Below are 13,354 nucleotides of genomic sequence, written 5' to 3' on the forward strand. Positions count from 1 at the left end.
CCCAACTCGCCGCCGCTTCCGCTTCTGCTCGGGAAGCGCTGCAGCCGCCGCTGGGAGCCAGCGCGGCCTCCCGGGCGCCACGGCCGCTGCAGCGCCCTCTGCCGCCGCGGAGGGGCAGCGCCGCCGGGGCAGGGCGGGGCGGGCTGGCGGGAGCTGCGGTGTCACCGTCCCCCCCTCCCCGACACGCACAACAGTGTCACCGTCCCCCGGCCCGACACGCACAAAGCTGTCACTGTCCCCTTCTCCGACACGCACAAAGCTGTCACTGTCCCCCCGGCCCGACACTCACAAAGCTGTCACCACCAGCAGCTGAATCCTCCTGCCGGGCCGTGTTCGCTCCGCGTTGCTGGTGCTTCTATGGAGAACCATTAGGATGCGCTCCGCTCCGCCCGGAGCGCTGTTAAAGACGAGGCGCTGAAAGCCGGGTGTGTGCTCACTACTTGGGAATCGCCAAAAAGCCGCTTCTCAATGCAAACCCAAAGCTCCTGAGACACAATTTCCTCTGCCCGCCCCGGCTGTGCCGCGGGGATTCCCGCAGGCACCGCGGCCGGGTGCGCTGCCTCCCGGGGCAGGGGGGAACCTGTCCCGGTGGCCAGGACAGCGGGCAATTGTAAGGAAGTGAAATACCGGGATAGTGCGAACACAGACAGCTTCATTTCCTTAGCAACGAACGGGGGGGAATTTGGTTGGTTGCATTAGGGAGTTTTCTTGGCAAGAATCTCCGATTAACACACATTTAAATCCAACAAGCTCTTCCCGCTATTTGGGGGATGTTAGCTGGGGACCACAGTTTCCCGGGGATTTTCAGTGTTTCTGTCTGCATGCCATGCTCCCTGGGAGCCGGCAATCAGTGGATTGTTCCATGGCTAGAGTGCCTGTCTCCCTCTGCAGGGCACTGCTGCCGGAGGCAAAGCCATGCCGGACCCTAAGGCACCCCTCCGAGCACTGCTGGTGCCCAAAACACACATTTTTTTGTTAGAACCTGCCAGGAAGCTAAAGAGTTAGGGGAGAGAAATAGCTGGGCCATCAGATAGGGCTCCAAAGAATCCCAATAAAGAAATAACAGCATTAGGGATAAATAAATAAATTGAAACTTTGTGGACCTGCTCCTGGACAACTGGACGAATTTCAGAGCTACCCTTTTTCTCCTGCCAAGTGAACATACTGCGTGTTGCTTTCATGAGCTGTAAAACGAGGAAATTTATCACTGCATGGCTTTGTAAAACAGTTATCCTTTGATGGAGGGTTTTGTATGTCTGAAAAATACTATTTTTTTTTTGTAATCTGCAAGATGTCAAGGGCACTGATGTCCAACCTATTTTAACTGAGAATTCAAGGCACTTATCTGGAATTCTTATTTCAAAAATAAATGAATTCTTGTATTCAGAAGGGTTTCCAAATCTGTAAGGCTTAGGCCCATTATCATATATTCATTTCCATGCTGTAACAGCAACAAATGCAAAAATGCTTTTCTCCACTCGGTGGTGCCAGCTGCACAGGGAAAAGGTTTTCCAGTACTGGATCTGTGCAGCTCAAACTGTTCAGCAATTGTGCTCTTATGGACACAAAACACGCCCAAAGCTGTAGCAATTTGCGATCAATTAAAATCTTTAGCTGCCTGCTCCATCCCTAGGAGACAATATTTTTCCAAGGTGATTTCCTGTGTACTTGGAAGAAGAGCACTTGACTAGACTTATGTATGCTTATGTGGTACCTTTGATAAGGAAGCTGATGCCTGAACAGGGGGGTTTTGCACCGGAACTCAGGCTCCTGGGGGGACGGGACAGGCAGGCAGCCACCCGAGTGAAGTTTTGAATAAGCACCCCAGGGGGAGAGATCTGCTAAACTTCTCAAAGAGCCTCAAATTCCTCAATCCTAACAATGCACATTGTCAGGGAACTGCGCCTGCCATTTCAAGATAAGAGAGGAAATCACTCTGTGACTGCAGAGAGTGATTTTGATTGATATCTGGCATTGCAGCTCGACCTGGTATTTTTTTTTTTAAAGGTCTCTTCAAGTGCTAGGGAGTGAATAGTAAAATAGGTAGGGTGTTAGGAAGTTCAAGCAAAACAGCAGCATAGTGAGCTCAGGCCCTAGTCATTTAATGTTCTCAGATGTCCAGAAATGCCTCAGCCATGACATCCTTGTCCCACACTGCCTTGGCCTGGAATGACATCTAGGGCTTCTGTTCTACTTTAATCTGACATTCAGATGTTTCTTATTGGTATTTATTTCATATTAGGGTTTTGTGTGTGTCAGAACCTGAGTAAGGATATCAACATTTGTCTCCAAACCCTTTTACTTTCTCCATGCATTGCATAATCCATAAACACTTTGTTTCCTTTCTCCATACATTACTTGCTTCGGCATGAATCTTTACACTGGTTTGCAGGTTCAGTCGGCCTCTCGTATGGCACAAAGACTCAGGACTAACCACTTCTCCAAGACATCATTTAGCAAGAATAGCTTGAGTCAGAATGGCTGTAAAAGGACTTGAAAGTGCTGGTTGACAGTCAGCTCAAAATGAGCCAGCAGTGAGTGCCCAGGTGGCCAAGAAGGCCAATGGTATCCTGGCCCGAGTCAGCAATAGTGTGGCCAGCAGGACCAGGGCAGGGATTGTTGCTCTGTACTGGGCACTGGTGAGGCTGCACCTCAAATCCTGTGTTCGGTTTTGGACCCCTCACTACAGGAAAGACATGGCTGGGGCAATGAGACTGGTGAAGGGTCTAGAAAACAGGTCTTATAAGGAGCAGCTGATGCAGCTGGGGATGTTTAGCTGGAGAAAAGGAGGCTCAGGGGAGACCTTATTGCTCTCTCCAACTGCCTTTCTTTCAAGGACTTTGTACCAAGGTGAGCTCAGGCTATATCCCAAGTAACAAATGATAGGACAAGAGGAAATGGCCTCAAATTGCACCAGGAGAGGTTTCGATTGGATATTAGGAAAAAGTTCTTCACCAAAAGGGTTGATGAGTACTGGAACAGGCTGGCAACAGAAGTTGTTGAGTCACCATCCCAAGGGGATATTTGAAACACACGCAGATGCGTCACTTAGGGAAAAGATTTAGCGGTGGACTCGGCCGTGTTAGGTTTGTAGTTAGACCTGACGATCTTAAGAGCCTTTTCCAGCCTAGAGGCTTCTGTGATTCTAAGAACTGAAAGCATTGTAAGATCAGAGTAGATAAAAGTGTGTGAGTCCTCCACCTATTTTAGCTATAGCAAATGTCAAGTATTATGACTTTTGCTGATTTTTCTTCTGGCTGACATCAGATGCTGTCAGGTAAGAGATGCATTAACTGAGAGATCCTGAGCCACAATATGGCCTCCCTCAGCCACCTTCTCAGAGAAAAATGTGCAAGTCAAAAATGGATTTTGAATCCTGCAGGATCACAAAGTCTCTGGAAAAAGGGAGATGCCTGGGTGTTTATGTAGTTCTGCTATTGCAAATTCCTGCTTCTGGAGTGTGAACTTATGTTCATGTTTGAAAGGACCTGATGGATCACTAGAATTTTTGCACAATCTTGTGTGTGGAGACTGAAACCTTTCAGGATGCTATTGTCGGACAGCATCTTTCCACTTTGAGTCAGTTTTTGAGATAGTTGCTTTGTGGAAACTAAGCATAGGTTTTCTTCTTGGGCTTTCAGGAAAAAGACTCCACTGGCCACTCTTTGTGGTCACCTATGGCCCATACCTGATGTAATACCTGCCTGCCAGTTAATCAATAAGTATGTAACTAACTTTTATATTGATGATTTGTCCTGCCTGCTTAGGGCGTTCAAGACCTCAGATACATATTACTAAAGAGGTAATATCCATGAAAATTAAATACTGGTATCAGAAGCACAGACATTTTGTGATCCCTGTTGTCATTCACCCAAACTGCAGAAGGTTGGCTGGGGAAGTGAGACATTGGCCTTCAATGAAATAGCTTTGATGTGGAACACCAGGGTGACCAAGACTAGGTTCTCCTCTCAGAGAGTTAACAGTGAAGAAACCAGTTATGAAACTATAAAGAAGAAAGCCAAATGCAAACTTTGTGTTAAAAAACAGTGCAGGTGCTCCTCAGAGAGAGTCTGCATACTTATCTCAGAGCCCAGGAGTCTCACATGAGACGACCTTGTTTATATGAATTTTGTGGTTAAGCCTCATAAATTGCCAGGTGCCACCTGGATTTGAGAGTTCTGTATTGTGTTCAGTTCAAATATACTGTGGTTAGCAGCAGTGTTGTACGGGGAACTCAGAGGGAAAAGGATAAGTGAGATAAACAGCACTGCAGTGTCTTTAAAAAGCAGAGGGAACACAGAAAGAGTGAGAGCGGCACATGAGAGACAGCAAACAAGTCTGACATTTGGAACAAACTGGGCAGGCACAGCAGCAGCTCTACAAACTGACAGCGAGCTGAAGGTAGGCTAGCAGTATTAATGACAGCATCCCAGATGCTTGCAGGACATCCCAGTGTTGGTTCCTTGTCCTAGTTTAATGGGCAGGTCAGTGATTTTATATCTGCTTCCTCGCTTCAGAGATTGTTCTGTTCATTTTGGTGAGCCTTTTTATAAAGCAAAGTCTTCCTTGATGTGAAGAAAAGTATTACAATCTTGCTTGTCTTCAGAAATGTATGAAATATTGTGATCTGGGGGAAAACAGGGATTTCTTTTCCCTTGTCAAGAAAAAAGAGGTGATACTGAGCACAGCTGTTTGAGTTGATTAAATAACCATGGCTGGAAATTCATGCCTGGGGTTCCCTCTGTAAGAATCTGAATGGGGTAGGCAAGGTGAAAAAAGCATGACCCCCAACTAGAATAACAGAACACAGGCACATTTTGAGTAGCTGGAAATATTCCTAGCACTGGGAAAATTTCTTGCTCTCCTAAAAGAGCTGCTGTAATCTCCACTGCCTGGGAGCTAGACAATTCAAAAGCATTTGATGAGTAGCCTGTTGGCAACAATTAACCACTGCAGAAGGTGAAGTCTGGTAACCCGAGAGGGCATCTTTGTCATTCATTTCTTCCAGGACACGTTCAATGAAAAAGGAGAAGAAAAAACTGCTTGAACTTTAGCATGGGTAAACCCTGTCAGATTCATTTGAGCTGGTGATTAGTAGCAAGAGTCAGGTCACGGCTTTGGAGATGAGCATGGCACTGCAGTGGCACTTACTCAAAGGGTCAGAAGAGCAGAGAAAGTATTAAATATTTTGCATTAAATGTATGCTGTGCTAGCTGTTTCTTTACAATGACTTTGATGTCATCCTGAAGAGGCATTACTCATGGTTTAAGAGATTCTGAAAGTGCTGCTGGTGATGGTGAAATTGCACAAAATTGCATAGGGTGTTATGTAGAAGAGAAGGATCTGTGGGCAGTATAGGGCAACTAGGTATTCAATTACTCCTCAGGTGGTAGGAACACAGAACTATTCAGGGGAAATGGGTTACTGCTCAGAGCATAAATTTCACCAAGTCTGTCACAAGATGCAGACAAGAAAGTGAGACAGTAGTAATGCTCTGAATACATCTGTGCACAGCTGCACCTCACAGATCTGTGAACAGCAGAATACAAGCACGCTCCTTGCCAGGCTGGATCAGCAATGGGCAGCAGGGGACTGCAGTGCAGACAGATATTTAGGAGTACAGGCAGCTGGACAGAGCAATGTGGGCAGATGGGGACAGTGGTATGGGCAGCTTGCTCTCGGTGGGATGGTGTGGAGAGAAGCTGGGATGAAAACAAACCTAAACTTTAGTAGCCAAGCCTAATGAATGATTTTAAAGTAAAACTCAGCTCTTCGGGAAGGAGATAATAAGACTGGTTTGTTATTCTGGATGTAGAACTTAATGCATGCAGTCCTTTCCCAACAGACTGTGAAGGGCTGTACTGAAATGAGACTTTATTGAAAGGTTATAGATGAAATAATCCCAGAAACACTGGGCATCATCACTTTGAACCATGACTTGGATGTATTACCTAATGAAGGACACCCTCTGAAAAGGCACCAAACTGAGATTTCTAGCAAGTTATGTGGATTACTAAGTGATGATAACATCAGTAAAAGAAATCACATCTATGTAATTTCTAGTTCTAGTGCATTGTCTTAAGGTCCAGTCTTCCGCATTTTTAGTACTCACACCAAGCAGAGAGTAAAACCAAAATAAGTCAGAAAACATAACTAAATTTTCTCTATACTGTTTGTTTACCTTGTGCACTTCTCATAGCCGGGTAATGAAAAATAAGTTAGTCACACTTGTTGTTTCTACACAATTTTATTTTCTGGGTCTGATGCAGTAGCAAAAAGTTTCTGTGTTTGAGGTGAAAGTCTTGTATTTATTTTTATACACACCATATTTCCATGGAAACCACATTGATATAACTTTTGGCTACACCACTATGAAAGCTAAAATTAGGGTCAAATTTACACAGACATTTTCAGATTTCCAGTACCAGTAACCCTTACAGAGAGTTCTCAGCAAGGTACTTAAATGAATGACTAATATACAATGTAAAAATATTCTCCCAGGATCAAATCTGAAGCCAGGATGCATTGCTGTATCCCCTTTGGAGTTCAGGGAACTGTAGTGCTTTGCATCAACAGAGGACACAGTCCTCCTGCTTTAATGGAACTACTCATTAAGTACCTTACAAAACTGTGGCCTGAATAAAGTCTAGGCTGGGTTTGAGTGGTATGTGCAGCTCTGTCCATGTGGAATGCCATGTTTGAAACACTTCTGACCAGATTCAGAAATAAAAAGGAACCTGAGAGCAGTGGGTTTGCTGATTTAGATAATACAGCATGAACACACAAAATTCTAATTTCAGACACCAATTGAGTCCAGTTTCACATTAAAAAAATCACCAACTTTCAGAATGTAATGCTGTTGTCTATAGTAGCTTTACTTATGGTAAGCTCCATCAAGAAAAAGAAGGAAGAGGCAGATTTAGATGCTTACTACTAGATGTTTACTACTTCATGTAAGGTGCACAGGTGAGCAAACAGACATGTGATGGCTCAGGATCAAAGTCAAAATAAATTTGGAAATTCATCTCATACATTGAGTGGACAGCCTTTTAATTTGGAAATTAAGCTAACTTACATATTTATATTTCTCAGGTGATCTGGTTTCTGTGAGACTGCACATGTCAGTAGCATCACAAATGGACCTACCTGAAGAACTTCAGCATACATATACAAAATTTTCTGAATGGAAATTCAAGCTCTTTAAATTGCGATCATTTGAAAAAGCAGCCTCTGATGACAGCCAGCACATACACAAAGATCAGGCAGAAGAAACTGTTTCTTCAAACAAAGAAATCATCCTGCATGAAGATGAAACAGTACCAAGAGGAGAAAAGATGGAGTTAATGGGCAATAGGCAGGGACTTGAGGAAGATGCCCATGCCATGAAAACACAAGACAATAGAGTTCATCAGAACAATCTGAAGCAACTCTGCCGCATCTGTAGGGTCTCATTTAAAACTGATTGTTCCAAGAGAACTTACCCAGTGCATGGGCCAGTGGATGATGAAACTCTTTGGCTTCTGAGAAAGAAAGAAAAAACAGCAACCTCTTGGCCAGATCTTATTGCTAAGGTTTTCAAGATTGATGTGCGAGGGGATGTCGACACTATCCATCCCACTCAATTTTGTCACAACTGTTGGAGTATTATACATAGAAAATTCAGTAATACTCTATGTGAAGTGTATTTTCCTAGGAACAGCACAATGGAGTGGCAACCCCATTCCCCAAACTGTGATGTCTGCCATACTACCAGACGAGGAGTGAAGAGAAAAAGCCAGCCCCCAAGTGTGCAACGTGGCAAACGTGTCAAAACCACTGGGGAACGTGCTCAGCTAAACAGAGGGGTAAAGAACCAACATCTCAAACAAGCACAGATAAACAACAAAAATTTAATGAAAGAGATTGTCAATTGCAAGGATATGCATCTCAGCACCAAGCTGCTTGCAGTTGATTACCCAGTAGATTTCATTAAATCCATTTCTTGCCAGATTTGTGATCATATTTTGGCAGATCCAGTGGAAACAACATGCAGACACTTATTTTGCAGAACTTGCATCCTCAAATGTATCAGGGTTATGGGCAGCTATTGCCCCTCCTGCTGGTATCCTTGCTTTCCTACTGATCTGGTAACACCAGTGAAATCCTTCCTGAACATCCTTGATAATCTGAATATAAGATGCCCTGTAAAGGAATGTGATGAAGAGATCTCACATGGAAAGTATGGCCAACACCTTTCTGGCCACAAGGAGATGAAAGAAGGAGAGCTCTATAGCTACATCAATAAAGGTGGCCGACCAAGGCAGCACCTCCTGTCTTTGACGAGGAGAGCTCAGAAACATCGTCTGAGGGAGCTGAAACGTCAAGTCAAGGCTTTTGCTGAGAAAGAAGAGGGTGGTGATATAAAGGCTGTATGCATGACTTTGTTTCTGCTAGCTTTGAGAGCAAAAAATGAGCACAAACAAGCAGATGAACTCGAGGCTATAATGCAAGGGAGAGGATCTGGACTTCATCCTGCTGTCTGTCTGGCCATCCGAATCAACACGTTTCTCAGCTGTAGTCAGTATCATAAAATGTATAGAACAGTAAAAGCTGTCACTGGGAGGCAGATCTTCCAGCCCTTGCATGCTCTTCGTACTGCTGAGAAAGCCCTTCTACCAGGTTATCACCCATTTGAGTGGAAACCTCCCCTGAAAAATGTATCCACTAACACAGAAGTGGGAATTATAGATGGACTATCAGGACTGCCACTCTCAATTGATGATTACCCAGTAGACACAATTGCAAAGAGATTCCGATACGATGCAGCCTTGGTTTGTGCCTTAAAGGACATGGAGGAGGAGATCTTGGAAGGCATGAAAGCAAAAAACCTGGATGACTATTTGAATGGCCCCTTCACTGTGGTAGTAAAAGAGTCCTGTGATGGAATGGGAGATGTCAGTGAGAAGCATGGAAGTGGGCCTGCTGTCCCAGAGAAGGCTGTTCGCTTTTCCTTCACAGTCATGAACATTTCTATAGCACATGGGAATGAAAGCAAGAGGATCTTTGAGGAAGTAAAGCCCAATTCAGAGTTGTGCTGTAAGCCCCTGTGCCTGATGCTGGCTGATGAATCAGATCATGAAACTCTGACAGCAATCCTGAGCCCCCTCATAGCAGAAAGAGAGGCTATGAAAAACAGTGAGCTGCTGCTTGAAATGGGAGGCATCCTGAGAACATTTAGATTTGTCTTTAGGGGTACAGGATATGATGAGAAACTCCTTCGGGAAGTGGAAGGGCTGGAGGCCTCAGGTTCCACTTATATTTGTACCCTGTGTGATGCAACCCGCCAGGAAGCATCCCAGAATCTGGTCTTCCACTCGATAACCAGGAGCCATGCTGAAAATCTGGAGCGATATGAAATATGGAGGTCCAACCCATATCACGAGTCTGTTGATGAGCTCCGTGACAGGGTGAAGGGTGTTTCAGCCAAACCTTTTATTGAGACTGTTCCCTCCATAGATGCATTGCACTGTGACATTGGCAATGCAACAGAATTCTACAGGATCTTCCAGATGGAGATTGGTGAACTTTACAAGAATCCTGATGTGTCTAAAGAGGAGAGGAAGAGGTGGCAGTTGACTCTTGACAAACACCTCAGGAAGAAGATGAACTTGAAGCCTATGCTGAAGATGAGTGGAAATTTTGCTAGAAAGCTCATGTCCAAAGAGACTGTAGAGGCAGTATGTGAATTAATTAAGTGTGAGGAAAGGCATGAAGCCTTAAAAGAACTAATGGACCTTTATCTGAAGATGAAGCCAGTGTGGCGATCCTCATGCCCTGCCAAGGAGTGCCCAGAACTGCTGTGCCAGTATAGTTTCAATTCACAGCGTTTTGCAGAGCTCTTATCTACAAAGTTCAAGTACAGATATGAGGGCAAGATTACAAATTATTTCCACAAAACACTTGCTCATGTCCCTGAAATCATTGAAAGAGATGGGTCCATTGGGGCCTGGGCAAGCGAAGGAAATGAGTCTGGAAACAAACTGTTTAGGAGGTTCCGAAAAATGAATGCCAGGCAGTCCAAGGTCTATGAGATGGAGGATGTCTTGAAGCACCACTGGCTATATACCTCCAAGTACCTCCAGAAGTTCATGGATGCTCATAAAACATTAAAAAGCCAGAACTTCACCATTGATTCAGGGGGTAGTTTAGGTGACTCCTTGCCACTGGAGGTCTTGGAAAACAATGATTCAGCAGAACTCTAAAGGTACAGCACCTTTGGTATTGGGTTTGTGATGGTGTCTCCCTGCAAGGAATCAGATTCTTCTTCAAACCTGTAGAGGTACAGAGAAGTCTGAAATTTACACTCCCTCCCAAGGTGCTGAGAGGAGTTCATTTAATAAACACCGTGTGTGTCGGGCATCTCCAAGAGCCAATGCACTGGTGCATTTACCAGTTGTTATATGAGATGAAAGCAGAAAAAATCACAAAGAAGGGTCTTTGTTTTGCTCTGATCATATTGTTTCTAAGGGATAAAATCAAAGTAAACAAGGTTTTATAGCAAGTTTTAGCTGGGAGGGAATATGATTGTGGAGAGTTGTGACAGTTGTTGCAAAGGAGCATTGCTGTTTGTTTTGTTTGCATTTCGTTGAATACTTAGCTATTTACTTTTTAAGAGGGCTTGATTATTTTCGTGATGGTTCTTTGGGTTTTGTAAGTAAAGATTCATCAGTGAGACAGTTGGATAATTGTTTTGAATAAAGTTCAGTTATTTTTGTAGAAAATACTAAAGATGCAAACTTTGATGTCACATACTCTAGAAATATTATTATTTAACATATATATTGTAGTACTGTTTAGGAGCAGATGATGGTATCATCATGCTAATTTACTATATGAAGATATAGGAAAGGTAGCTGAAGTTTTTAGAAGATATTTTTATCATAGCCTGTTTACTCTGAAAGGCAAACTTGTGCTCCTAAATCAGGATTTACAGTACCTTGTGGTTATCTCATTATGTAAAGTACATTCAAGCTCTGCTGTGTAGCTTGTTGCTTCATGAGCATTTTAGACTTCTATGGTAACTTCAGTATATAGTACAATTTGCATCTGTACAGTTTTATTGAATGGATTCCTGGCCTTACTGGAGTCACCAGTAAATCCTCATAAATACCAGTAGGTGCACATTTTCACCAAGTGACTTTAGTCACAGCAGTCCCATTTCTCAGGAGATGGTTATTACCTTGATCAGATACATGCCAGCAGGGTATTTCCCCTGACTGCTGCTGCTGTACTCCAGTTGTATCTGATACCAAACTTTTTCTCACCTGAGATATACCACATGCACAGCCTCATTTTCCAAATCTGTAAAAGAGGGATAATATTTATTAACCTCAAAGATAGTTGCTTACATGACTAGTTAAAAAGCAATAAACCCTCTTGAAATTTCTGCATGCCATATTTTTCACTATTACAGCAGTGTTTAGTTGGTATTTGTCTTTCTGAATTGATATTTAGTATATTCATAATTCATAAAATTATGACTTTAATTCATTGACATATTCATGAAACATACTCAAGTACCTGAAATGCCTCCAAACCATCCAGCCTTTCAGATCTGCATCTGTGGCTAGGGTGTTACCGTGTTTGCAGTAATGTTTCTGAAACAAGATTAAATGTGGAAACAATCAAAGCACAGATCTAAAAGAATTCACTTTTTTTTTTCATTTTGATGTGGCAGAAGTTGGTTTCTGAGTGTAAGTGAACAATGAATTTAAAAGAATTAATGGTCTGAGGTTTGTTTTGTGGTATCTTGTTCATGTTGTTTACTTTATCTTTAAGGGTCTGGCATTTACCATTTATGGACAATTAAAAAATAAAATTAAAAGCTAATTATGCCTTTCTTTTGGTTTCAACTAATTAAATCACTATTTAAAAATAGTCTAACTTAGGATTTTAGTTTAACATGATTTCTTAAACATAGTTTAACTCAATGTCAAAATCTGCAGTTGGAAATAGTGTCTTTTTTCTAAGCAGTCATGAGGGCTACAGAATTTTCTGTATCATTTATATCTGCGCTTCCTGAGTGTTCATTTCTAGATGATTTTTTTTTAATTTCTTTGAAAACAAGTATTTCCTATATAGCATAAAAATAGTTTTGCATAACTATAATTCTTTACTAATAAATGCAGATCACCAATAGATCTGTTTCCTAGGGAGTATAAACAGCAGGTATAAAGAACATTCTCTAGCAGTTCAAGTTTTGCAGATATAGTTTTCATATTTGGTCAGCATATATTTAATTATGCACACTTTCATTTTTTTCTCTTTATGTGTATTTGGGACAGCTGTTTTACCTTGTGTTGTATCCTTGAGTTTGCTTTAATGAATTAGGGGTTTGTTTAACAATCTTGACTCATCTCATGGTGATTTTCACTCCATTTAAGTGGTATATACAGTTTTCAATGCCTTTTGCACAGGAGTGGATTTCAAGTAATCCCAAGTCATTCATGGTAATGCATTATTACCAATATGCATTAGTGGCATGGAGTGAGGGACCAGACTTTGTTTATTTTCCACATGTCATTTCAGTGACTGAAACATGGTCAAATTCCAAATTCAATTTAACAGACTGCTGATATAACAGCAAGTGATTGGTCTCCCTGTCTGTGAAACAGCTGAGTCAGTTTGATCCTTGCATACATGGTTTCTTAAGACACGCCTTACATCTTGGGGTAACTCATCAAAGTGAACAAAATGAGAGTGGGGACAGAGGAATGCAGAGCCATGTGGCAATACTCTTTTGTGAGATATTTTAAGCTATAAAGTCACATTTCACACTCTGCCAGCTCTGAGCAGGATAACTGACACAGGGAGGTACTACTATTTTTTTTCTCTTTTCTGTTTTTTCAGACTTGAATCTAGTTTAATCTTCTATTTCCCCATTGTTGACATCTTTCTGTAAGTGAGTTGAGAATTTTGAGCTCATTAGAACAAACACTGAAGGGTAGGTACCTGCAAGTGAAGATTTTGTAAACAGAGCTGAAATAATGATGCTGCATGCACACAGCCATGCACTGGAAGGCCAACAAATCCTGACTGCAGGCAGGTGCAGCATTTGGATATGCAGCCTGCTGTTAAGCCTTCTGACTTAGAAGAGGCTTTAGAAATATGGAGAGACTTCTATTCATGGTACTCTTTCAAACCTTTACATTCTGTTTTTTACTGGTGCAAATCCTTCAGTAATTACAGTAAATAACTACCACCTTGTTCTGAAATTGTATTGACTGTAGTTTTCATACAATCACATTATGTAACTTGTTTTGCTTGGTTTTGTTTTGTTTTGTTTTGTTTTGTTTTCTTCCAGGGTTTGGTATTG

At 42.3% G+C, this 13,354-nt stretch overlaps 1 protein-coding gene across 1 annotated transcript; it reads left to right on the plus strand.

The window, feature by feature from the left end:
• The first annotated feature begins 7,118 nt into the window (after positions 1 to 7,118).
• On the plus strand, positions 7,119 to 10,241 carry RAG1 (recombination activating 1). Its single transcript, XM_030949170.1, has one exon. It carries the CDS (start codon positions 7,119 to 7,121, stop codon positions 10,239 to 10,241), a length of 3,123 nt encoding a protein of 1,040 aa, XP_030805030.1.
• The last annotated feature ends 3,113 nt before the right edge of the window (positions 10,242 to 13,354 follow it).

Source organism: Camarhynchus parvulus, chromosome 5 (assembly GCF_901933205.1).
Source record: "Camarhynchus parvulus chromosome 5, STF_HiC, whole genome shotgun sequence".
NCBI classification, from domain to species: domain Eukaryota; kingdom Metazoa; phylum Chordata; class Aves; order Passeriformes; family Thraupidae; genus Camarhynchus; species Camarhynchus parvulus.

Excerpts from the sequence above, each read along its gene's own strand:
- RAG1 (XM_030949170.1), top strand. The coding sequence starts at position 7,119 with ATGTCAGTAGCATCACAAATGGACCTACCTGAAGAACTTCAGCATACA.